At 32.6% G+C, this 23,404-nt stretch overlaps 1 protein-coding gene across 1 annotated transcript in view; it reads right to left on the minus strand.

Annotated features, from left to right (window-relative positions):
• The window catches only part of LOC144411654 (IgGFc-binding protein-like), a 93,946-nt gene that overhangs the window by 1,949 nt on the left and 68,593 nt on the right, over positions 1 to 23,404 (minus strand). Inside the window, exons 85-117 of the mRNA XM_078118632.1 lie at positions 23,103 to 23,359; positions 22,614 to 22,766; positions 22,279 to 22,451; positions 21,161 to 21,305; positions 20,807 to 20,967; positions 20,612 to 20,730; positions 20,347 to 20,457; positions 19,614 to 19,727; positions 18,131 to 18,310; positions 16,883 to 17,080; positions 16,461 to 16,717; positions 15,192 to 15,344; positions 14,374 to 14,546; positions 13,896 to 14,040; positions 13,655 to 13,818; positions 13,363 to 13,481; positions 12,850 to 12,960; positions 10,825 to 10,938; positions 9,464 to 9,643; positions 8,770 to 8,949; positions 8,162 to 8,344; positions 7,619 to 7,798; positions 5,801 to 5,980; positions 5,452 to 5,646; positions 4,980 to 5,236; positions 4,324 to 4,476; positions 3,754 to 3,929; positions 3,282 to 3,426; positions 2,351 to 2,523; positions 1,560 to 1,678; positions 1,089 to 1,217; positions 671 to 784; positions 323 to 514 (exon numbers count right to left, since the gene is read on the minus strand). Coding sequence (XP_077974758.1) covers positions 323 to 514; positions 671 to 784; positions 1,089 to 1,217; positions 1,560 to 1,678; positions 2,351 to 2,523; positions 3,282 to 3,426; positions 3,754 to 3,929; positions 4,324 to 4,476; positions 4,980 to 5,236; positions 5,452 to 5,646; positions 5,801 to 5,980; positions 7,619 to 7,798; positions 8,162 to 8,344; positions 8,770 to 8,949; positions 9,464 to 9,643; positions 10,825 to 10,938; positions 12,850 to 12,960; positions 13,363 to 13,481; positions 13,655 to 13,818; positions 13,896 to 14,040; positions 14,374 to 14,546; positions 15,192 to 15,344; positions 16,461 to 16,717; positions 16,883 to 17,080; positions 18,131 to 18,310; positions 19,614 to 19,727; positions 20,347 to 20,457; positions 20,612 to 20,730; positions 20,807 to 20,967; positions 21,161 to 21,305; positions 22,279 to 22,451; positions 22,614 to 22,766; positions 23,103 to 23,359 — 5,403 coding nt within the window. The remainder of the gene's footprint in view (positions 1 to 322; positions 515 to 670; positions 785 to 1,088; positions 1,218 to 1,559; positions 1,679 to 2,350; positions 2,524 to 3,281; positions 3,427 to 3,753; positions 3,930 to 4,323; positions 4,477 to 4,979; positions 5,237 to 5,451; positions 5,647 to 5,800; positions 5,981 to 7,618; positions 7,799 to 8,161; positions 8,345 to 8,769; positions 8,950 to 9,463; positions 9,644 to 10,824; positions 10,939 to 12,849; positions 12,961 to 13,362; positions 13,482 to 13,654; positions 13,819 to 13,895; positions 14,041 to 14,373; positions 14,547 to 15,191; positions 15,345 to 16,460; positions 16,718 to 16,882; positions 17,081 to 18,130; positions 18,311 to 19,613; positions 19,728 to 20,346; positions 20,458 to 20,611; positions 20,731 to 20,806; positions 20,968 to 21,160; positions 21,306 to 22,278; positions 22,452 to 22,613; positions 22,767 to 23,102; positions 23,360 to 23,404) is intronic.

Raw genomic sequence — 23,404 nt, forward strand, 5'->3', positions numbered from 1 at the left:
CTCCTCGGGCTCGGCTCTGCTGGGTGGTTCATGTAACCCCAGGCAAGTTACGACTTCTTCCACCATCAAGTCCGTGCGTCTGAAAACTGGCTAACTAATCCTATACTAGACTATGACTGGTAATCAGATGAGAGGCCATAGTATGCCATGTGAATGAACCATCTTATTAGCTTTCATTTCCACTTGGATAAATGTGTAAATCCTATCCTATTTCATACTATGCATCTCAAAGCTGAAAGAGCAATCTTCCATTCCAAATATTACAGGCTTTACTAAGTTGAAGCAAATTCTAGAAAAAAAAAAATATTTCAAATATTCTCACTATCGATAACAGGGCAATCATATGGTAGTACACATGTTCGATCACTGGTACTTCTATGCACATATCCCTCAGGACATTGGCAGAAATTGTTCGGGTCGCATCCCGGCTCACAATCTATTGAGTGCAGCATGTCACATGTTTGTGGACAGTGTGATACACATGCTGCTGGCTCTTGGTCTGACGGACATATTGCTGCAAGACATGGTAACGGGTGATAAGGCTTATTAACAATCAGGTAATTTTACAGTTTAAAATAATCAGCTACATTGAGTAATATTACAATTGTTAAGTGTTACAATAGAATTTAAACATTGAAAATATACTTTGTTAGGTCACTTAACCACATACATGAACAAACTTTTCCATCTCCTTGGTATCCTGGTTTACATTGACAAGAGAAACCTCTGTCCTCATTTGTGCATATGGCATTACTGCTACAAGGATTATCATCACATGACAATGCTGTTCAACAAAAGTTATAAGTTATGAATCTGTATGTATGTTGAATTTTGAAATATACCATATAATTTAATGCGAGAGATGTCAGTTAGTGGAAATTAAATGATTGGAGAATAAACCTGAAAAGACCTTAGCTAGTGAAGCCAAGTTAACCAGAACAGAACAGCTTGAAATTGTATACACACTTCTTCATAAATAATGGTTAGTTACAACATAATAGTAGGTTAGCATGAAGCAATCATCATGAAATCACATAAACAGGAAATGTTCTTGGACAGTATGATTTCTAGTAAAATAAACTTCTTACCAATACATTTCATCTCTCCAGTCATGGAATCGTAGTCAATTTTATAACCATCTATGCATTTGCATCTGACCTCATCGGTGGACACACATTCACAAATCTGGGATGTTCTTGGTGGATACCAACTTTGGCCTGTTATGATAAGCAATTTGTTGTAGGTCAAAAGAAGCATATTAAACATGCTGTATCGAAGTTGACGTTCATCCCTAGACTTGGAATATGTAAAATGCTCTGAAATCATTGAAATGGCTCACTAATGAAATCTAAACGTTTAATTCAGCTTTTCAAAGCAAAGCAGTTATTTTATCTTTATATGCGGTCTGTAATATTTTGAGAAAATATTTTCACAGGAAAATTTAGTTGCGTCGGTATTTGCAGTTATGATCTTACAATAAATATTTACAGGATATTTCAGTTTGAGCAAATAGAATACATTTCTTGTAGTAATATTCAACTTTTAATGGATTTATGCACCTTTTTGAAAGTACATTCCCATGTGATAACATCCACAGTTTTCTTTCGATACACAATTTGGTCCATCCCTGATAAAACCATCGTTGCACACACATCCGTCAATCTGGGGCTGTTTGCACCTACATTTTTTATATAAAATTTTTTTTATGCTGGTTGAATGTTATTTTACAAGAAGATTACTGGGTTCTTTCTCTGTCATTGATGGTTTCGTAAAATATGGTACGTTAGTGAAGCGCTGTAAACCGGAAGTTATAATGTGACTTGTCATTTTGATAGTTTAGACATCATATCAATTTCATAATCGACCTGGACTGGTAACTGAACGAAGGTCAATGTAAATATGAACACTTCTTACAAGCTAAATATGGAGGCTGATACTTCCACTCAAATACCAGTCTATGAGATAGTGAAACACAAATGATCAGGGGTTGGAGAGGTTTATCAATGAACTATTTTTGCCAAAAATAATAACAGTCAGCTACGGTAAATTATATGAATGGTACTTTTCATCAGCTACACTCAGTAATCAAGTCATATTTTGAAATTAAATGGTTAATAAGATAAATAAATAAGCGGTGAACAAAGACATTCATTAAAATATTGAAATCTGTTATTGAATTTCAGATCAAGAGCCCAATTACCGAAATGATTTCAAAAAAATATTGTTTCAATGCAAAAGTTATACATGTAAAACTCATTGGTTTAACCTACATAGGGATTCAATATAATCTTTGTCTAAAATAGTTTATGACAAAACTTAGATAATATCCCTTAAAATCCCAACATTCTACCTGAAATTGTCAGAACGAGATTCTAGATCTGCACAAGTTTGAGGACATCCAGTTGCACATCCACGGTAACTACTATTTGCTGGGCATTTTGGCAAAGGAAGGCGAAGTCTTTCCCTCCAGTCACATAACCCATCAATATGATCTCTGCAGTCTGCTACAAATTCTTCCAATGCCTAATATAGAATTTTTAAAACAAAACAGACAAATTTTTAATTGCACCTACGAAAATTTACCGAAGTGTTGAAAACTGGGAGGAAAAATTTTCATGAAGTTTGTCAACTGTTTGAGTACTGGCTGAGCAATCATACCTCACTAAATCCGAAATGACGATTAACAAGACTTTTTACGAAAAAAATTGTGCATGAGGTTGTATGCACAAGAGTCCACACTTCTCAGTGCGTGTCAGCGAGTGAATACTTCTATGCTAGTAAGTAGCGTCGTTTGCTTCACTACAGTCTGTTTTTCCTCTTCACTAGCATATTTCTATCTCTAGCTCCTACTATGATGTTTATTTTATTCGAAGGTTTGGCTATTTTTCAAATATATCCTGGTCAAGAATACTTTTTATCTAATTGTATATATTTAACCTTTTTCATTCATTGTTCATTGGACTTGTTCATTTATACACATGAAGACTCTGGCATTTGTGAAGTTTAGTGAATTATATTCCAGATAAAAAAAATAGTGAAAACTCATTCAAAAGCTCATTTATACTCTTTCTAAATTGATTGTTAAAAAACTTTTTAATTACACATTATATTTTTAGGAAAAGGTAGATGAAAACTCGAATATTCAGCATAATGCATGAACCTGTCCTATTCAGTAAACTCACTCTCATTCTGAATTTGGCTCTACTAGCCACCAAACACCATTCTATCTCCGATATAAATTAGTAGCTTTTTCAAAAAAGTTTAGTACAATGCATTTCTACCTGTATTAAGACCTCTGTTTGTCCTTGTGTTGCACACATATCAAAAACACAATTTTTGACATGCATTTGGACATCTATAAGAGAAGCACATTCCGACAAAATGCCACGTTTGCTAGTCATTGCCCCACATTTTCCATCCACAGACCTAGGGGAAACAACAGCATATTTTCAATCAATACCAATGTGAAATAAAAATTTGGCTGAAACTACTGTTATGAATAAATTGTAATATTCATTAAATATTTTGTAATAAAAGATTATGCCTGTTGTGTCTACTATTTCAAGGTCAATTTCTTTAATTTTTACTGTCTTACTCAAAATGTTTACAAATTGAGTTATGATATCACTATTGAAGTGGATATACTAGTTTGTAATCAATATAAAGTAAAAATATAGGAGAGTTCTGGATTGGTTCATGTTGAAATGAGTCTAATGGAAAACTATCTATCATTTGCATTTAAAATTTTATCACCATTTTGCTCTGTCACCATCTGAGCACACTGGAACAGAGTCTGAAGGTTTCACAGATTTACATTTTCCAAATTGATAACTTGTTGCAAATTCATAGAAATCTTTAGCCATCAAACCATTTTTCATTTTCAAATCATCTGAAGGGTCACTGTTGTAGTCTCCACACAGACCCTCCACCTGAATTTATGTTTTTCAAAGGTAAACATTATAAATTTTACCAAATATTAGAGTGTTATGTGTACTGAGCTCATGTGGATAAAGAATATCACTAAATTATTTTGTAAAGGTGAGTGTGCAGTCCAAATGCTTAAAAAATGAGCTAACTGTCAAACTGTTCTTAAATCAAATAATAATTACGGCCTGAAAAGAGTCTGGATTTTTTCGGTGGTATGGACTCGAATAAGGATGATATATCTGACTTTAATTTGAATGTTTTGCTAATTAAACTTTTTTTTTGTGAACATTTGGCACTTAACGGTTTAATGATGTGACTTTTTACAATTTGGAGTTTGCTATTGTCATGCAACCCTGGCACTGCAGTATGGTAAGGTCTAACACACTGCATACATACCTTTCCTTTGTAAGAGACTGGAAGACGAATCAATACAGCATTTCCGTTGTATGATATACCTACTCCAAACGATGTGGTTACTGTATATTTCTTTCCATCATGTCTCAGTTTGTATAACGATGATCGAGATTGTAATGTCTTTGTACCTTTGATCTTGAGAAATATGCAAGTTAAAATATTGTTATATCTACAAAATTTTACTGTTAATGGGATTTGCGGAGAATACTTGGGCAGTTTGAGTAGAGAAACATGTCCGATAGCAAGAATAAATAGGTGGGTTACTCTTAACTAAAAAGAATGTTTTCGTCCGAAACCCAGTGAATAAACTTATTATGAGTACCGGTATATTATATACATATATATATATATTGTCATGGGCTGAAGTGTGAACGAACAGTAAACAAACTTGAATAAAAGTGGTATTGAGTTCTGTTAAGTGTATAATTAGGGAATGGTAAATAATCACAACTTCTCCTAACATAACGTGTGATTGACGTACTGAATTTTGATTACTCGGGCATCAGGCCATATAGTCTTGGCCTGCAACCATTGTAAATAAATAGCATTTGAGTTACTTTTATCTGCTCCAAACTAGATGGAATTAAATAGAGAAATAAAGTACATTTCACCATAACTTTCATTTGAAAATTACGTACCTCAAAACCATCTTTTCCTATTACTATTGCCACATGACCATTATCAAGTTGTATTATGACATTTTTAACCCATGAAACATCTGTTCTGTTGAATCGTCCTTCATTTTCAGCGTGTACAGCAAACCACTGCTTGCTTGTCCTTTCATAGCCAACGGATTCAGACATTGTATAAGTGCACAGTCCCATGAAATCATATTTACTGCTTTGTTCGAACATTGTGTAGTGAGGATCTCCCCATGCTCTACAAATTCCACGCTCTGTTAATATTCAAAAAAGAGGAAATTCAGTTTGTTCCATAATAGAAGGCTTGTTCTGTTTCTGTTCAGCAGAGTGGCACAAAAGAATGTGAATTTTTAAAATAATCCGCCAACAGTATCCTCACAAATATTAGCAAGTTTAATAATAATCTGGAGTATTTTATTCAACTATAACTCAGTAGTTCATAGTGTATGAATGATTATATCCTATGTACTTGGACATTTTTTTCTCTCTACACATTCAGCACTGTCTTTGTCCAATAACACCATTCCATCAGGACATACACATCCAGGATTGCATGATAGAAAACATCCAGTGGCAGGAATGTCATACTCATCAAGGCAAGTTGCAGGACAAGCAGTTCCACAAGTTGTGTACACTTTGGGAGCAGGACATCCATCTCCCGGAGCTGAAGTCAAAATAAATTTGTTCACAATAATAATTAGTTACCACCAAAATTATGCAAATGCAATTATGCGATGCAATTATGCCATTTCGAAAAGTCAATACTTCCATTATAACTATCCAAGTTATTTCATAGTGTCCCAAATAACAAAAATCACCTTCACAGAATGGTTCATTTTCACTCCAATTTCCATCTTTTTGACATGTTCTTTGTTTCACACCTTTTAACTTATATCCTTCATTACACTCATAAAACACAACATCACCAAGGCCAAAGTATTCTTCATCATACAATGCATTGCCATTGTTTATGTCATTGGGCCTTCCGCACCAGATTTCTAACAAGTATGAGAGATGGATATTAATTAATAATTGTCCTTCATTAAGTTCAGTTAGGCTAACTATTGCAACATTTCTGGTTTGAATTAGGAGACGGAGATATCACCTGAATGGTATTCAAAGTCAGCTGCCACCTAATTAACATACAATACAAAGTTTATGTCAAAAAAATAATTCACCAATTTCGAAGTAGCACAGTTGAAACAATCAGCTGTGATTTATGAAATTGAAGAAAAGAAAAACAGAATGGTATAATATAGAAAAATACAACATACAGGGAGTCCTCGACTTACCACGCTGTTCCGTGCTTGTGATGCAGTGTAACTTGAATTACAGTATAAGTCGGAACAATTAAAATGGCGTACAGTATCACTGAAACTGTGTACCATATGACTGAAGCTTAGTGATTATTCGTTTATGATCGTAATAGTTCGCAATTGTTTACGTCATTTCCGATGTACATGACGAAAACCAAAAAGCCCAAAGCACTGATTTTCTTGATCACACTGATCCAGTTTAAAGGCTCAAATACTACAGTACAGTATTATCTCTTATATTTTTATGGAGTGCGTTCGTAACCTCGAAACAGCGTAAGTCACGACCGTCGTAACCCGAGGACTCCCTGTACACAAGTATTTAGAATATTAAAAAATAAAATCGGAAGAATGAAAGTACAATATTATAATCATGGTATGAGAAAATATTCACAACTATTTTCTCCCTGTAATCCATTCATGTCATGGACAGAACAAATTTTGAAATATTTTGAAGCAGATACAATCGTTGTAGAAATATATTTGTGCCAGTGTACAGCAAGACTCTTGAATCACTCGGAATATAAAAATTCATATGATATTTTTTTCACAACTGAAAAAATAACTAGCCTTGCCTAGTTTTAGTGTATAATTTTGGATATGCTCTGGGATGCAATGCATCAAAAATAATCGCAGTACACTCTCCTCACACTGTGCAGTGGCTTGTGGTTATATAATTAAGACTTATAATTTCATCTTTTGTGTCGTGATGTCAGGTTGGCAACTGCTGTTTGTCAAATCTAATTTAACCACGAGCACTATGCTTCATATCAGCTGTTTGCACACGAGGTATATGGGCAAAAGTACTGTTCGCTGATAAATTAGAGGCCTCGGATTGCTGTTACTTTAGTCTGAGTTGGAATTTGAGTATCAGAATCCGAGATGAGGTTGAGAAAGAGAGAGCTGAAAATGTTTCAATAGTAAAAGCAAGTAGTAGCTTTGACCAAATAGATGGTGGTAGTTTTCATAAATTTGTATAATAGAAGTATGAACACATGCAAACTAAAGGAGTGACAAGCATATTTAAAAGCTTTGATTCAAAAGTCAAAGATATCTTACATTTGTCAATGATGGTCTATTTCAATTTGTAAATTATAGTTATTATGCATTATCTCACAGACATAACTACTTACTTCGGAATTATATTTGTAGCTAACACTTAATTTCGAAGTGTAGCTTGTTTTTAAAACAACTTATGTTATGTCAAGAGCAGCCATGAAGATAAAATGCTTTAAATATAAGATCAGACATGATAAATTGTTATTTGTTGTGAGTTTGCTTGCTATCAGTATTCTTTTAATAGATTCGTTCTCATGAACTTACTTTCACAGTTTATTTCCTCTTCAGACCATACACCTCCTTTTTGGCAGGTTAATGTTCCATCACCTACCAGATTGTATCCACTTGGGCATACATATTGAATAACATCTCCAGTGTAGTAAGGACCATCTCCAGTAGAGATAATGGCAACATCATGTTTCATTGGCAGAGGACAACGTTGTTCTAGAAATGTATACATTGAAAATTTAGTGTAAACTTTGAAAAATATTCAGGAATAACTGAAACGTAAATTAATTGGTAGTTAATAGTTGAAAATCGAATTTTATGATGATGAACATGCACAAATATCACAAATTGAATGATGGATGCATATTTGACTGACAACTAGAGTAATGATTTCAAAATATTCAGTCTTTAAGTAAACTCAACTTGACAATTTTTTGTGCCCCACATCATAAACATGATTCAGTAGTTGATATAAAGTTCGAAATACAACCAGAGGTAGAGTAATGTTAGGCAATAATGAATGGAATTTCTGGCCCATTAACTTTTGCATCATGGCAACATTACAATATTTCAACTTACTAGGGCAAGATTGTATAGGTACACATGTAGCTGAACTACTGCTAAGTAGAACCATTTCATCTGGACATTTGCATCCTCTATTACACTGTAATGTACACGGCAGATCCATTTGACCGAGTGTATCACAGGTCTGAGGACAAGATGATACGCAGTTGGAGTAAATTTGTGGAGGTGAACATATTGCTGCAAATAGTATAGATGTATAAACTAAAATTATTATAAAAGCGCGATTACATTTGACATGCCAGTTTTTTGTAAATAAATTGGAACTTACTTGATATTTTAATTCATGATTACAATTAAAATAAAAAGCATTCGTATGATGAAAGGTACATAAGAGGTGACAAGCATTATTTCAATAATCTATTGTATGTTATTGTAATAAATCATAGTGTATCTTTAATTTTCTGTTTATGGTACAAAATGTACCAAACCATTCAATATTGTTTATGCTGTAGCAACAAGTTTTCTATAGTTAGAGTTATTTCTGCAAATATATTTGTTATTGTTATTTTTATTATCTCTTATGCTTGAAATAATTTACAAAGATTTGATATAAAATAAAATCAATGATTTCTAACATGTTAATCATAGCATAGATAACAAACCTTCACAGTAAGGATCAGATCCTGTCCAAATTCCTTTCGATCCACAAGTTCTTTCTTTATCACCTGATAAAACATACCCTTCATTGCATTTGTAAACAGCAATGTGACCAGCTGTCAAAGGCATCTTCCCTCTGTATGTTACTTGACCATTTTGTAATTCAGCAACTCTATCACACAAAGCTGGAAGAGAAAATTAATTACTAAGGAACAAAAAGAAAAATATTTTGACATTTACAATTTAAGAAAACAAGAGGCTTGAGATTTAAAATACCTGTTGTTGTGATTTAACCTCACAGACTGCCTAATCAACCTCGCTTTAAAGTGGAAGGATTGCTATTTTGATAATTGGATATATAACAAAGATTCATGACTCAACCTGATAATTTCTTCAAATTGCATTGCTTAGTTTATTTGTATAATATATTAGGAATTCATCATTGATACTGGGTTTCACTCTAGAGCAAACAGTATTTTTGGTTGTGAATCGGGGTTGAAGTAAAATTTACTGACATTTTATTAAATTCATATTAATGACAATGCCCTTTCCAATATTCCTACTAGAATATCAAAAACTACTTTGTTGCAATGATGAAATTAGCACACACATTAATGTAAGTGTATACATGCATACTAAAAATTCAGTTGTATTGCTCTTATATAATATTTCTCCATTTTGTAATTCTCACAAACTTACCTTTGCATTCCACTCCTGGTCCTAACCAGAATGCCCCAAATTGACAAGTCAAACTTCCACCGCTTGTGAGTTTATAATTGGGAGGACACTTGTATTTTAGAACATCACCAGGGTAGTAAGGTCCATCTCCACTTGATATTATTGCAACCTTGTGCTTGTTTGGCAAAGGACAAGGTATTTCTGCAAAAATATATTATATTTTGAATATGAAAAAATAAAAGTAAAAACAGATCAGATAAGAACACTCTCTGATTTTTATACAGTAGTGTCCATAAGTTTAATTTCAATAACCGTTAGTTCATTGCAATATTAATTATTATTTTAACGTTATTTAGGTAGGATTACAATTTTATAATAATAACACTTCAATTTACTTTCAAATTGTTTTCAAATACCTCAGCTTATTAAATATCTCACTAAACCGAGATATTTGTTGATTGGCATTTTAATGTTGATTGACTTTCTTATTGTCATTCAAGTGTTCATAATTATAATTTTAATTACAATTTGTTAAGCTTTATTTTCGTGATGCGATATTTTTTCTGTCACATCTGAAATAAACTTGACAGATATTTATGGTTCTGCTTTTCGCATCATTATTTTATGGTGACCGTACATTTGAACCCATGTACATTTGAACCCATGCGTATATCCACGGGTTCAATCTATATGCGGGTGCTAAAACCCATGGGTTAGGGTTAGTATGGGTTTAACTATCCGTGAAACAAAAAAAATTCCATAGGTGCAATAGCATACAGGTGCAATTGTCATGGGTTCAAATGTACGTGGGTTCAAATGTAATGGAACCTTATTTTATGGCTGAATATAAATTAAATGTTTATTCATAGTTTCAATCATTCATTCAATTTTAAACAAATTTATTTATCGCTATATTTAAACCACGAGATTGTTCATTTCTTGTCATAGTTGTAAACTGTTTGTCTGAGGAAGTCCGACTTTGGTCACATGAAACGCCACAGAAATACATTTGTGTTAGTGTGCAAAGATTGTCATTACTGAAGAAATGAATAAAATATGTCAAAAAGCATGTACGATGATGCATTTTACAGCAGAGTGATGTGTTGTTATGAATTATGAATTTATGCACAATAATTGGGTAACATTCATTCTTGCAGTAAACAATATATAATTTTTGAGTTCAATGTGATTAGGAATTAAACCATAAAAGTATATTTGACTTGCACTAATTTGCTGGTAAAGTATATTTCTTCTATTTGTTACCTTTCTATGATATCATGTTATGAACACCTAATTTCTGGGCACCCACAGTTACCATTTACAATATATCAGTGTAAATGTTGTATAATCTACAATTATTCTGAATAAACTTCGATACGCACCATTACATGAAAATCCATCTCCTTTGTATCCTCGGTCACATTTACATTGGGCTATACCATCAACACGTTTGCATGATGCATTCTCATCACAACGATTGTCAGAACATCTCATTCCTGTAACAAATATTATATTACTTGTATTTAATATCATATTATATTTTCCTCAACTTATTTTCACTTTGCACTATTCATATTTGAACTATGGTCTTCTCAAGACTGTACTGGAAATCTCCAAACAAATTGAGATAGATTAACAGATATTAATATGATTGGACCAATACAAGCAGCAAGTTTGTAAAATTCACATCGACAAAATGAAGATTTACTAACTTATTTTATGGATAATATTATTGACTGCCCCCTCACCAAAAATACCTCTGCCTACTGGCATTTATTTTTAATGGATAAAAATAGGATATTGCTATTAGTGACAATTGGATCAGCAGTTTTTCCTATTATTATAAGGTTCATGTAACTCTGCTTTGAGCAATTTGCATAATATCGCAGTTTCAGGTAAAACTATCTTATCGAACACAGCTTGTCTTTTGACTGTGAAATGATATCGATTGTAGAACGATTTTTTTCGAAAAAACATTTGAAAAATTCATGACCACTGAAGAAGGTTAAACAAAAAAAAGAAAAATGATAAGCATAGATCTGTTATTGAATTTTTGAAAATATATACACAAAAAACCATAGAACCAGATTCTCAGCATTTCTCTTGCAGCCTAACATTTTGCATAAGATTTCAAAACAATTTTAGTGTTCATGATAATAAACTATTTTTGTCTTCTTGACAAATATTGCAATGTTATACAAAATATTAGCGTTTTGGCAGTAAAAGGCATATTTTGGAGAAAATTTACCAGTCTTGTGAATATGTGGATGAGAATAATTGTGATACATATTTTTGTAGCAAAAACGTTTAATATCATTCAAAGTGATTTGCTATCGTTTGTTCCATAAAATTCATAAATCACATGCTGGTGCAGAAATACAATATCATTAAATGATATATAAATTGTATGCTTTAAAACAGGGATGTCCAACCCGCGGGCCGCATGAGCCCACAGGAACAATTTGTGCGGCGCACTTGAAGTTTTTATATAAATGCGGACATATAAACATATTTAACATGAAAATTATCTGGTATGATATCAAACCTTACTAGAATTTAGGCTATAATTTCACACTACTCCGCCACGAGAAAAGCAAGCGTTGTTAAGCGCCTAGAATATGATATCACAGAGGGCCACTCAAAGGGCAACATCTGTGGCGATACATTGAGTTTGCTATCCATTGTGAAGTCATTAAGGTTGAAGTCAACATAACGGCATTTGTTTTATTGATGGTTGTTGAACCACAAAAACAAAACACCAGTATGTCTGGAACAAAAAATATGAAGCTTGAGGATGAAAATCAGAAATATCAAAAGGATTGGGAAGAGTTGTAAGACAACGATGTATGCCTAATATACCGTAAATCTCTTTCGAGTTTGAAGTCTTATAATTTGAAAATTATGAAGTCGAAGCATATAGGAGTACGCTGGCGAACAAAAATTTGACAAGCCAGTTAGTTAGTTACATTGTGCGGTATCAAAGCTACCCGTTGATATTAAACAGTTGAGTAATGATAATCGAATGCAAGTTTCGCACTAGAAAAATTGCTGACTTCTTTTTTTTTCCTTCATTTTTTACGCCTATGTATGTGCATTTTGCATGAAAGTTTTTTGCATGAATTTCATGGACTTTGTATGCATCTTGTGTTCAGAAATCTGCAAAAGTGTTGTGCAATCCAGGCGTTTGTTATAGCGACGCTCAAATTCGAACTCAAATCGGAATTGGGTTGGTATTTAAGTTTGGTAAAAATGTTTGCGGCCCGCAATGAATTTCCCCATGTAAAAGTGGCCCACGACACTAAAAAGGTTGGACATGCCTGCTTTAAAAGAAGCACTTTGAGAACTCCCTAAAAACAACCTTTTTGTCAATTTAAAACTTACATTCCATGACAATAAAAAAAGCTCACTTCTGCATCTGTTTCCATCCTTTATATATCCATCTTTACAAGTACAATCAAATTCACCATCCCATGAACAATAGCAAATTTCGTGATTTCTATCATCTTCAATTTTTGACTCTGTCATATAGAAATTCACTTAAATTCTTGAAAGAAGAGTATTCACTGATATCATTAATATCATCACTGATGGCATGGCATAACTGAAATGATTTTTCATTAAAAGCCCACATTTTTAGGATTCATGTAATTTATGCAACAAACAATAACAAACAATAAAAAAAGTATAAAATCTCAATGAAAACAAAATAAAAAAATTCTAAATAAAACAAACTTGCTTTCTATAAACGAGCAAATAAAAAATTCAGGATGGTTAAAAATTAGGTTATATTAGTAGAGTTATATTTTTTTGTAATATGTTCTTTTAATCAGAGTTCTTTGAATATATAAATAAAGACCATACTGGACACAACAAAGAAGAAAGATTACATCACACAGACACAGAACACAGAAAATATTTACCGAATGAATAATAAATTCCTTCTCTCCAGCAGCCACATCTACCACTCAAGATGCATTTGTTGCCTTCCTTTAGGTAGCCGTCATGACAGATACATTCTTCAATAACATAATCAGTACATCTGAATATAAACATCACATAAGTCAAATTATTTTATTTTTTGTTATTCACTCAAAGCAAAGTTTTACACGCATTTACAAAATTTAAATCTAAATTGAGAAAATGCCAGTTTTACTGATATGCATTGAATATGTTGTAGAAAATAATTAGTTTTATAAAATAAAAATCAATTACCTTGGTGAAGAACTGGGATCAGCACACATTTTCTGACAAGTTTCTGGACAACTTTCGTAAATACTGTTGTCAGGACAATTTTTTGGTGGAAGATTTAGCGCCTCCCTCCATCCGCACAAAGTTATATTATGTTCAGCACATGCCTCTATATATGTGATTATAGTCTGTAAACACAACATTCAAATCTGAGCACAACATATCTGGCTATTTGAGCTCAATGTAACAAAAAGAAAATAATTACCTCTTCAAATACTTGTATAATACCATTTGTAGCACACATGTCAAAAAGACAACTTTTAAAGTATGTCTTTGTGTCTAGTACACTAATACATTTTCCAAAAAACCCTGAAACATCTGTTAGAGCACCACAATATGCATTTCCAGACCTGTTGAACAAATTAAAAATTGATGTTTTTATCATAATGAACATATCAATGCATGACACATGCTTCTATTTCTGTTCTAATATCAATACGATTGCGTTCACAATTTTTCGCCATTATTCTCTGTATGCACAATTGATTCAAAATATCCTGTATTTGGGCAAACTGTAAAAATGACAGGGTGATATACTTGACTGTTTTCTTATATCTTGTATCATGAGAAGGATTCAATTCATGAAGTGAACTTTAGAGATGCGGTTTGATGTGCAACTGCAAATAAAACCTTGAACATGACAAAACTACAGATATTAAAATAATATCACTAAATTTACTTGCCATTTGGCATTGTCTTCTTCTGTGCATTTTGGTTCTGGACTCAGAATATCATGATCACATTTTCCAACAACATAACTTGATGCAAATTGATTCCAGCTATCAGTAACTTCCCCATTTGACATTGTAAGATCATCTGATGAATCTCCATTATAATCTCCACATAGACCTCTAACCTGAATTTTAAAGATTAGGTTAGCAATCAACTAATCTTCCTATGTAAGAATCAATTGAGCTTTTAGGTTTCACAAGTAGAGATGTAAATTTCAAATTTGAGTGATTCGAATTGACATCAATGTAATATTATTAGACAATTTGGAAAATACTGTTATCTTTTGTATATGTCACAGTTTTGAAGGGACAGAGTTAGGGTTTTGCACAATTTTATTGATATACTCGGAATGTTTGAAAGTTCACAAATATGTCACTATATAGGCATACCATTTTATTAGCATAATAATACCAGCATCATTGCAATGTCTGTTTATTCCTAATTTAAAATTTATGTTTCGTAATGTGTCTCACCTGTAATAGATTGTAAATTTTGTGCAGCTGAGCAATATATTTAAAAAATTTTCAATCTTAAGTTGATTATCATTTAATAACAAACCAACTTATAATCCATTTCAATTTGGGAAGCTTAACAAAAAACATGGTGTTAAACTGAACAGAAGCAGATTCGGATATTTTGAATTGGAGTCTTGATATTTGAAATTCTATTTGAAAGTAAAATATTCAAACCTAAATCCTCAATCACAAGTGATTCTCAATTCTTTTTTCTCCAAAGACTAAAAACAAAAATGAGATTATTAAGTACTAACCCGATCCTTGTATGATGACGGAACTTTTATAATCACTGCATTAGGATTATATGTTATTGATACTCCACAATCAGTTGTTACTGTGTAAGCTCTTCCATCAAATCTGAGTGTGAATCTTGGATGGTTGACGGCAGTTACATCCACATCGTTAAACTGTTATATATATACATTTATCATTTCCTTTTTGTTTTTTACAGAGAACAGAAATTAAAAAAAAAATAAATATTTGGCAAAATTCATTGGAAACAAACAACTTCTTGAGTTTGGGAGTGATTGAACGTAGTTAGTCAAGCATAACATCTGGATGCTCATGGGCACAAAGGGCAATCTGAGAATGGTTAAATAGGAAAAAGTTGTCAAGATGTCAGCCAACTTCGTGAAAGCTCTATGTGAAGACATCAAGTATGAAGAAGAAGTCACAGTTAATGATGGAGAGGAGAAAGCATTATTTTATAATTCAATTTTAGTGAAGAAATACAAAGAAGACGCTCAAAAGGAAACTGTCCGAGTGTCTGGATATACAAAGTACATTTAAATCACTAATTACGCACGAACAAGAAGGCAAAGTGCTGGATCAATCAATCGGCTTTGCAAGCGTCCGAAGCAAAAATGAAAAATGCTGACTAGACTAAAGAGTGCCAATATATGTTTTTCCATTTTTCTTTTCTGGAAATTGCTTTCATTGCTGTTATTAAGCCATATTTTGTTTTATCTAAAGAAATTAGATTATGATCTAACGAAATCTCATAATAAACTTACTATTTCGTGGAAAGAGATTATGTTATTCATAGATATAAATCCTCATAAAATAAAAGCTTCACATAACAGCTACTTTTAAAAAAAGGAAGTATTCATGATTTTAACTTTATTATTTGCATAAATAATTTCAACATAAATGCACAACATAGTATGAGTTGACCACCATGTACCCTGTCCATTTCGGTCATTGAAGTTTTGTGTTTTATTCTATTGTGCTTGTTCGCCAGAATGGCAATAAAAAACCTATTCGATTGATCTAATTTTACTGTCTTAAATGGACAATATTAGCTTTCTTCATCACTATTGTTCCTTTTTCAAAGATTTAAAGAGTATATAATATTCATATATTATTGAATATATGATCTTAGTGACTTATATCAAAAAGGGAAAAAGGGACCAGTAAATCTGGTGATCTTGTAAGACCGAAACTAGAACTCAATTCACTGCATGGATACATCTTTGCATAAATAAATGTATGCTTCACAAAACATGTGAATTAGAATGCAGTACCTTCGCGCCATCTCTCGAGAGGAAAATGTCAATAGATCCATCACTAAGAAGTATTCTTGCATTCTTCACCCATGAAACACCCGTTCTGTTATAACGCTCCTCGTTTTCAACATGAACAGCAAACCATCTATCACTGGATTTTTCAAATTCAACAGACTCTGACATAACATACGTGCACAATCCCATAAAATCATATTTACTACTTTGCTCAAACTGAATATAGTGTGGATCTCCCCATGCTCTGCATACTTCTCGTTCTAAAAAATAAGGTTTGCTTGATTATTTTATGATGGAATGTTTTCAAATACAGTTTTTTTTTCATATTTTCACCAAGCCATACTTTTGTTATTATATTTAATTCATTTTAATAAAGCCCTTTAATAGCGGCAAAAACAGGAACACAATACTTGACAGTAACTTACTCGGACATTCAGAAGATTTGACACATATATCACTGTCTTTATCCAATAAAACCATTCCTTCTGGACATACACATCCTTGCAAACACACTGCAGGACATGGTTTTAAAGGAATGTCGTATTTATCAAGACATGACGCAGGGCAAGCTGATGCACAATCGGAATACACTTTCGGTGCAGTGCAATCCTCTATAAATGTTTCTGAAATTCAAAGACTGAAGCTGAAGTAAACGAATAAAAACGAAGCACAAACATGAACTATGGCCATATTTTAGAATAAAACAAAAATGAATTAGAAAAGCTTCAGCTACAGCATCAAATTTTTAACAATTCAAGATTGTCTATAATATACGCTGCTCTGCATTATTGTTATTTGGTTTAAAATATAAAGCATAGCTATACCTTGAGATATATATATATATATATGAATATGCCCATTTTTATCATAATAGAATAAACTATAATTGAAATTTAGTAGATAGATTGATAGATTTTACATTAGGTTTATTTTAATACAAAAAACAATTAAACACCAATTGCAGATAAACTGAGATATTGTAATTATCTGAGTAATATATGCAACAGCCGTCGTTAATTACCAGGTTATACAACTATTTTTTGACAAAGATTGGTGAAACATTCTTAAAACAATGTCAGTTTTACATAATAAAACAACTATCTGGAGATAAAGTTTTATATTAAAAGAATTTCATTCTAGGAATTCTCTTCTCTTATAAAATATAATAGACAATTGTGGGCATTAACTGAGTGATTTTTGTCTCCATTCATGCGAGTTAGGTGAAAATTTCAATGAAATTGCATAATAAATTCTTGAATATGGATATTAGAGATTATATTTAAATGCATAACTGATGATATTATCATTGTCTGTTTTGTTACATTAAAAAAAAACAAATACTATAAATAATGCCTTTACAATCATTAACCTTCTTCTTCTTTCAGATTCTATCACAACATCATAGTCAGCGAAGATAGCTACGACTATAGTCGTATATAATCCCATTTAGTCAGACCTATCTTTCTTCTGAGCAAGGTTACACAATATTTTTTCATAAAAATCAAACTACCGGTATTTACCAAAAACTTCAATGTGAATGAATACCATGCATTTAGACCAGGAAGTCTACATGTTCGACTCTAATTTGATTAACGTATATTTTCGACATTTAAAAAGCAAATATGAACTGTCATCTTCCTGGCAAATAGTAATACATTAATAAATAAGCTTACTTTCACAAGTTGGATTGGCTCCAGACCAAAATCCATCTGCTTGACAGATTATTTCAGCATTTCCAACTAAAACATGTCCAGAATTACACCAAAAAGTGGCTTTATACCCTGCAGTTGATTCAATTTCTCCAGAATATACTATAAATCCATTTTCTATTTCAGCAACATCATCGCACAATGCTAAAATTAATAAATATGATCAAAACACAAAAAAATAATTTTGAATATGCGAAATGCAAAATATTCAAAAGAAAAGAAAATAGTGATCACATTTGATTAGACAATACTGTATTCATCTCCAAGTACAGTTTCAAGTCATCATGTTTGTTTATTCTCTTTCATAATGTTATAATTAGGGCCCGACGAATACTGCCTTTTTAAACCAATACCGAAAGTTTTCTAAAACTAGGCCGATAAGTCGATACTGATGTTTCCTCACCTAAAAAGATGGCTACAAGTAACAAGCAACACTTTGAGAATTCTGTGTTTTTATTGGATAGGAAATGAAATCTATAATAAAATGTTCAAACTCATGCGATGATGACAAAAAAATGTATAAAATGTACATCTACAACTTTCTTTGTGCATCACTGAGTTTAGCAATTTTCAACGCCTTATGTTAGAAATTATCAGTGTAAAGCCACAGTGCCGAGGAAAATTGTGTGCATGGCAAGAAAGAACACTTTTTGTAAGAGCAGGAAGCTTATCAATCTCAATAGCTCCAGTTCAACAGTCTCAAGTTGTAGTTGAGAAAGCAGTTTTTTCTGCATTGGCTTCAATGCTTTTCTGCATTGGCTCCAATCTCCAACTTGCTTTTGTGTTTTGCTTTGAGATGGCTCTACAAATTACTGGTGTTTTTTTCAAATTGGCAGAACCTTGACTTAATAATGATGAGCACATTTTACAAATTACGCCATCAATAGGGCACACAAAGTATTCCCATACTTTGCACTTACCGCTAGAACCAGCCATTTAAACCATATCAATACAAGAAGTTAAATCGCGCCTTGAACAACTAAAGCGAGAGGGAAATCCAAGAGCTGTGGAAAGTGGAAACGGCGAGAATTCTTTATTATTTCAACGTATATCATTTGACACAAATAGGTCGAACATGTGTTTCTCTCGCTTCAATTTGCAAGCCACCATGCTCGCAAACTCGCACAAAGTGTGAAATCCCGCGCCACACGTCCGTTTTGGATAAGAGAGACATACCGGTAGTCAAACATAGAAAAAGAGTATTAAGCAGAACTGTTTTCAATTAAACAAGCGATAAAACTGCTTTCCCAGTGTAATTTTGACATTTTGGCAGTCACATGATTGGCCGATAACTATTGGTAAAATTAGTCGATACCGATAGTTCGGAATTTGTGTAAAACATGGCCCTAGTTATCATTGTAACAAGTTGCATTTTCAATGTAAGCCATGCGTAAGCTCAGATGTTTTCACAAAGACAAATATAATATTAGAATAAATCAGTTCTTACGTCCACACGAATAACCATCTCCTTGATAACCTTGATTGCATTTACACTGAACTAATCCATCATCCTCTGAGCATGTTGCATCTTCATCACAAGGATCATCAGAACACATAGTTCCTGAAGTGGAATGAATAAATGTTTATTGATCAGACAAAGTAAATTCAAGGAATATGTGTGAAAGTGAAGTTTCTGAATTTTAAATATTGGTTCAACTTTGAAAAAAATATCAGTGATTTTTGAAATGTTTTAATGTAATATTTGATCTGGGGAATATCCACATGCTTTGACAGATACTCGACAATTTCTTTAATGCTCAACACTTAGTTAGGCATTTAAGAGTTTTATCAAAGCAAGTTCATGTGCAATCACTGATCAGCAAACATGATTCAAAAGTTGTCAAAAAGCTTACCATATATTATTACCATCACATGCTTTTCGGGGCTTTCGGGGGCTGACGGTCTTTTACCAATGCGCAAATTACCAGTTAAGCTGTTGTGAATATTATATGACCTTACATTGTACTAATGGCATAACTCCAGATTGCGGTATAATTAGAGTCAAATATGTATTGATTGAACAGTAACTGTGTAATGTTGAGTTTTAGTAATATATTCAAGCACATTGGTCTGTAGCATTGTCACTCATGATTGAAGAATATCCAAATTTAAAATCAAAGCACACTATGCACTATGATATTTAATCACAAAAGTGGAGTAGTAATTATTGAAAGACTTACTCCGACAATTACGACCATCTCTTATATATCCATCCACGCATCTGCAATTAAATCCAATTGATTCCAAACAGACACAAGTCTTGTGTTCATCATCATCTGTTACGCGAGAACCTGAATCAAAAAAATTAAAAAATTACCTTGTTTTGGGGTAAAGGCATAAAAGAATTGCAAATTAGTCAAAGTCAGCAGCATGATCAGTAAATTATCAAGCAAAACAAAACTTGAGTATGAACATGTAAAATGTTGAATAAAAACAATTTAATACCTTTAGAATAGTACATTCCTTTTCTCCAGCAACCACAGTCATTTTCCAAGATGCATTGGTCACCTTCTTTTATATAACCAGCATCACATATGCAATCTTCTGCAATGGGTATAGCACATCTAAAAAGAGTAATACTGTTTGATGCGACAAAAAATCAACATAAAAATAGAATTTCAATTTTCAATAAACACATACCTTGTTGATGCATAACGATCAGCACATGAATTTTGACAAGTTGTTGGGCAACTTTGATAAGTACTGTGAGCCATGCATTTTACTGGAAGATTTAGGGCTTCCCTCCATCCACATAATGTTACATTTTTATCAATACAATCTTCAACAAAAGTTTCAATTGTCTATAAAAACCACAAAAGACATTGTTCAAGTTTATCGATGAATAAAAATTGAGAAGACTATGAATCCCATGAAAAATCATGAGGCGCAGTTTTTTCACATATAATCTAACATGTCTTTTATACAAACACTTATTGACATTAACTATTTCCATATTTATTACTATAAAATATTAAGTGAAAGAAAATATAATACCTGGTCAAAAACTTGAAGTTCTCCTTTTGTTGCACACATATCGAATACACAATTTTGGAAATAGGTTTTTATATCTAACAAGCTTCTACATTGGTCAAATATACCAGAAACTTGTGTGATTGCTCCACAAAATGTATTTTGCGACCTGAAATGGAAAAAAAATTAAACATATAAATTCGCAAAAACAACCTTGATGTAGGCCGTCACACTTGGTGGAATAATAACCGTGATCCCATGAATAAATATGAAACAGAGAAATTTTGGGAGAAATCTCAGATCTCATAGACTTCATAGAAAATTTAGGAATAATTAAAAGTAAAATATTCTAGTGTCATAAAAATATCTAACCACTGGAAATTTCAAAACAATTCTTTCAGTAGTTAAATAGGAAACTGAACAATTAGAAAAATACTAAAAAGGTAAACAATAACAACATAATAACAACAAAACAATCCAGAATGAAAAAGGTGGATGTTGAAAGCTACAACAATGTCTGTTACAATAGCTACCTTTTATCAGAAGTATTGGCAAACAATTGATAGCTGGAGTGGGGTGAGGTCTCACAGCGACATACGCGGTTTTTCAATAAATTTATTTTGTTAGGACGAGCAATGGACCATTTGATGGATTCTCTTGTAATATCAATATATCTATTTCATTATATATATTAACAATCAATACCAATATATATTTCAGCACAATAACAGGAGTGTGAAGTGTTTCTTTGCCTCATGTAAATTTTTTAATAGTTTCCTCCATTATGTTGGAACATTGGAATTATTGGCGACATCGGGTTAGCAAAATAAAACCCATATTAAAGTACTATTACAGTCCATCAGAAACTCATAAGAAACGACATCTATGTACCCGTTCAAATATTTTCCAATCGTCAAATGTCAAACTTCCATATAAATGTATAAGTGTGTATTTGGGGAGGGTATACTAACATGTGGTTATTTGAACTATTATTTGGTGTTTTGTGATTTAATCTATTCTGTGCCAAGACATTGAAACATTACAAACATTGAAGTATGCAGTCAAAAATGGGCTGTTATTTTTTGTTTCATTCATTTCAATATTTTAGTGCCGGTCCGTGAGGTAACTTTAGTTTATGTTACCATTTTGCTCTTTCTTCTTCTGTGCATTTTGGTTCTGGATTCAGAATATCATAATCACATTTTCCAACAACATAACTTGTTGCAAATTCATTCCAGCTATCAGTAACTTCCCCATTTGACATTGTAAGATCATCTGATGAATCTCCATTATAATCTCCACATAGACCTCTAACCTGAATTTCAACAATTCAAAAAAAAATTATATTGCTATTTAATATCATGATGCCTGCTCTGTCATCAATATACTTAAAATTGCATTCATATACTTCCCAAGCTCAAGTATTCAACTGATCTATAAACTGTATAAAATGAAATCAAAATATTACAAAACTAACTTGATCTTTGTATGATGGAGGTACTCGTATGATAACTGCATTCGGATTGAATGTTATTGATACTCCACAATCAGTAGTTACGGTGTATGCTTTACCATTAACTCTCAGTGTGAATCGTGGATGGTTGACAACAGTCACGTCTTTTCCATTGAACTGTTATATATGTTTAAAAATATATGAACACACACATTTGAAATTCTTAATTTGCTAGTTAACAATTTACAATTTGTTGAGATCAACAAAATAAAAAATTACCAAGCATGCCATGACTGAGGATTGCAGCCAGTGCTGACACCTTAATCCCACTTTTCAAAAATCACATCGAAGTGGTATTGTTATGTGAAAATGTGTCAATGTCCCGCACTTCTTGGTTGGCGAACCAATTTCGCCCCCCTTCAAATTATGGAAGGTGTCCCCCCACTGGTTCTATGGTATAATGCATATTAGATGTTCACAACAATCAAATACAAATATGGTGTAGAGCAGTACCTTTGCACCTTCTTTGGATAAGAAAATGTCAATAGATCCATCACTAAGAAGTATTCTTGCATTCTTCACCCATGAAACACCAGTTTTGTTAAAACGCTCCTCGTTTTCAACATGAACAGCAAACCATCTATCACTGGATTTTTCAAATCCAACAGACTCTGACATAACATACGTGCACAATCCCATAAAATCATATTTACTACTTTGCTCAAATTGAATATAGTGTGGATCTCCCCATGCTCTGCATACTTCTCGCTCTGAAAAATAATGTTTTCTTGATTGACTAATGATGAAATATTTTT

This window comes from Styela clava, chromosome 12 (assembly GCF_964204865.1).
Source record: "Styela clava chromosome 12, kaStyClav1.hap1.2, whole genome shotgun sequence".
In the NCBI taxonomy this organism is placed as follows: Eukaryota; Metazoa; Chordata; class Ascidiacea; order Stolidobranchia; family Styelidae; genus Styela; species Styela clava.